This window comes from Triplophysa rosa, linkage group LG5, assembly GCF_024868665.1.
Source record: "Triplophysa rosa linkage group LG5, Trosa_1v2, whole genome shotgun sequence".
Lineage (NCBI taxonomy): Eukaryota > Metazoa > Chordata > Actinopteri > Cypriniformes > Nemacheilidae > Triplophysa > Triplophysa rosa.
In genome coordinates this window covers 25,304,563-25,307,973 of record NC_079894.1, presented here as the reverse complement: position 1 = coordinate 25,307,973, position 3,411 = coordinate 25,304,563, and the positions used below count along the sequence as shown (strand labels likewise).

Genomic DNA, 3,411 nt, shown 5'->3' with positions numbered 1-3,411 from the left:
ATATATATAATAATATATATATATATATATATATATCTGCAGTCTAAATACTAGTATATTTATTTATATTGTTGTATATATACTAGTATTATAGAAAAAATACAGTAACATAAATTATCAGCATAGATGCATAAGGTGTTTCTGGATCCAATGTCGTTATTGCTGGTTCCATGTGGTTCATAAACCGTATGCTGGTGTTCTCCTGGGCAGCCAAGCTCAAACCCAACAAATGAATGCCTCCTGGGGTTCCTAAGTTGCCCTCTTGTCTAGCAGGCATTCATTTGCAGCATTAAACTTCTAATTCCACTAATATGATACTCTTGGTCATCCATTTATCACTGTAAGAAGATCTGGCTAGACTTCAGCAACACTCTCCAGTGCACATGCTCATGTAGTTGATAACCTCATGAGTGCATCACACTTTACTCATTAAATCGCATTGGCAACATGCTGGTACAGATACTGCAGTACACTACATAAACTTCAAGGACAAAAGAAGTGTTTGCCCTCGCGGAGCAGTGACCGACGGGGTTGACATGACTCAAATTAAAGCTGATGATTTTGTGAGGGCTTGGCATCACATGTCCAGGTGGGACCAGCACTGCGTGAGCGATCTGCACCTTTTGTTTTATTGGTCACTGTTATTGCAGCCCCAAGATCAAATAGAGGTCGGGGACGACGGCTTTAGACAGTGGGATGGTAAGAATGGCTTTCGCTGTAGGAAGAAAAACAGTAATGTATTCCCACCTTTCCATGACCATTTCTTTGATTTTCTGTAACATAAGCTTAAAACCCTGAAAAGTCTTACATTACCAGTCAAACGTTTGGAGAACTTTCTAGTTGTTGTTCTATACAGTGTAAAACACTTTTCATTTTTCATCATGGATGATTCTATTATTATGATATGATTAAGTCCAAACATTTGACGGTAGAGTAAATATGACACGCAGTGCTAACATCCCTAAACACAGGAAAAGAAAAGAATGAAACGAAGAGAGAACGTGTGATCATGTATTACTTTTATATTTCCATGACTCTGGCATGTGAGACACGTCTTCTCTTTTCTGTCGCCCCTGTGTAGTGATTACCGCCCTAGATATGGACGCTATGGTGAACACTGTTAAGGGATGGATGGAGAACCCGGTCAAGTTTGCCCGTTCCCACGGCGTGACCGTTTCATCAATGCCGGATGGCTCGGACCCTCAACGTGACATCCACATTCTGATTGTGGAGGGATTTCTGCTGTATAACTACAAGTAGGTGTTCTGAACACTGTTTCTTACATTCAGATTTATTTATTGAGCAGACGCTTTTATTCCTTTTGTCTCGTTTGCAGGCCTTTGCTTGATGTCTACAACAAATGTTATTACGTGACCATTCCATATGAGGAGTGCAAAAGGAGAAGAACGTGAGAAATCTTTCTGGACCATCAGATGTTTGTCGAAGGCGTTGGTTTGTGATTTTCTGACAAACGTGTTTCCTTTCAGTACGAGAACTTACACCGTTCCTGACCCAGCCGGGCTGTTTGATGGTCATGTTTGGCCCATGTACTTGAAACACAGAAAAGAGATGGCAGAGACCAACCTAGATTTCCGTAAGTCACCCATCGGACCTTTTACAGAATAGCTTGAATCAATGCACAATCAGACCAACTTTGTTGACTATTGTATCTTACCTTTTCAATTTTTGTCTGCAGAATATCTGGATGGGATGAAATCAAAAGAGGAGATCTATAACCAAGTTTATGAGGACATCCAGAACACTCTGTTGAATGTCTTATAGGTAAGACCGTCTCTCCTCTTGCATTTCTGAATCATTGTAACGATGTCATGTTTTAAAAATCTATCATTCTCTTTCTCTTTCAGCATCTCCTGTTGGCATGAGGATGTTTGTGTATAGAACTGTAAATAGCATCAGAGTAGATACAGCCTCTGCTTTTGAACCAATTTTGTAAATAATATGATGACATACTAACTTATTTTACAACAGATGGCAAAAGCCCTGAATTTTGTATTGATCTGTGGGACTTTTCTTTATTAAAAAGGCATTACGAACATTACGACTGTCATGACTTTATACTGTAATTGAAACTTTGTTTTCATTTCTAGCATTGAGGCATGCTTGTAAGTCATCTTATAAATGTCTGGAGTGCATTATCATCTGCTCATATAACAGAAAGCTATAAAGCAAAGCTGGATTTGTTTTTTAAAGGTGATGCCACTCATGGCATTCGGACACACATTCATTCAGTTCATCACACTTAGACACGATTTGTCAATCATACTTTATTAAAATATAATCAACACACAAAAACTCAGTTCACAATACAGATGTGAATAAATAAATTTATACACATGTGTTTTTTAACAAACTGTCAAACTATAACACAAAAATAAATAAAACTGAATGGTATGATGCATAAATATACCACAATGATGCAGGTTTTGGTTACCATAACATTTCTTTCTATAAACTCACAGTTGCCATATTGTATTTAGATTTTAATATTACAGATCAAATTAAAAAGGTTTTACTAAAAACTGGTCAGCACCCTAAGTATGAATCAATGTATTTCATGTCTTGTAGGTGGCTTAAAGTGCGTTCTGAAAAAAATGCTGTTCCATATCCGTAAATTATTCATAAATGTTAACTAGATTGTGTTTCAGACCTGTACAGCAATGTGTGTTCAATGTTCATACATACGTTGAATGAAGCTTTAGATTTTCAAAACTTTTATCAGAAAATGTGACGGTAATGTAACGTGAGTATTCATGCTCCCTGGTTTTTGTGGCAGATTTCTGTCTTATTTATAGAGCAGATTGCTTAAATCATAAGCAAAGTCATAAAAAAGGAATAATTCAATAAATTTCAGCAATTCAAATAATTAATTTAAGGATGTCAACAACGCTAATGCTACCATGCAACATGTCATAAATATAAATGTTACACAACATCAACAAGTGCACATTAAAATTGCTTGATGTATAATGTTGCACAGCAAAATGACAATCATTTGTAATCAATGATGAAATACTGGCATCCCTTGAGTATACAGACACAAACTCTTAAAAAGGGAATTCAATGATAAGACTGTTAAAACCAAATATACTACAAGCTGTAGGAGAAACTGCAATGTAAAGACAAAGGTATAACTAAGATTCCTGAAATGAAAATATTATAATATTTTGCAGGATTTGTAATAGAATATAAAAGGTGTGTTGCTGTATGGCACGTGTATTTGATCTATCAGCTCTGGTTTCGGGGAGGGGACTTCTTATGTGACGCATTATTAGGAGGTCGGACACGTCAGCTGTGTGTGTCAGCTGGTCGTAATGGCTTATATTTAGACCACATGCCTTCGATGTCAAGAGGGAAGGAATAATGTGCGGTCTAAATATCTCAAAACAGTTC

At 36.8% G+C, this 3,411-nt stretch overlaps 1 protein-coding gene across 2 annotated transcripts in view; it reads left to right on the top strand.

The window, feature by feature from the left end:
• Positions 1–2,810, top strand: part of nmrk2 (nicotinamide riboside kinase 2) — a 3,597-nt gene extending 787 nt beyond the window's left edge. The window contains exons 3-8 of one of the 2 annotated variants that reach the window (XM_057334126.1): positions 651–699; positions 1,082–1,256; positions 1,337–1,408; positions 1,488–1,594; positions 1,697–1,782; positions 1,866–2,804. In XM_057334126.1, the coding sequence (XP_057190109.1) occupies positions 651–699; positions 1,082–1,256; positions 1,337–1,408; positions 1,488–1,594; positions 1,697–1,782 (489 nt within the window). In that variant the 3' untranslated portion in view covers positions 1,866–2,804. Of the gene's footprint in view, positions 1–650; positions 700–1,081; positions 1,257–1,336; positions 1,409–1,487; positions 1,595–1,696; positions 1,783–1,865 lie in introns of both variants that reach the window. The other variant, XM_057334127.1, reaches the window with a different exon arrangement.
• The last annotated feature ends 601 nt before the right edge of the window (positions 2,811–3,411 follow it).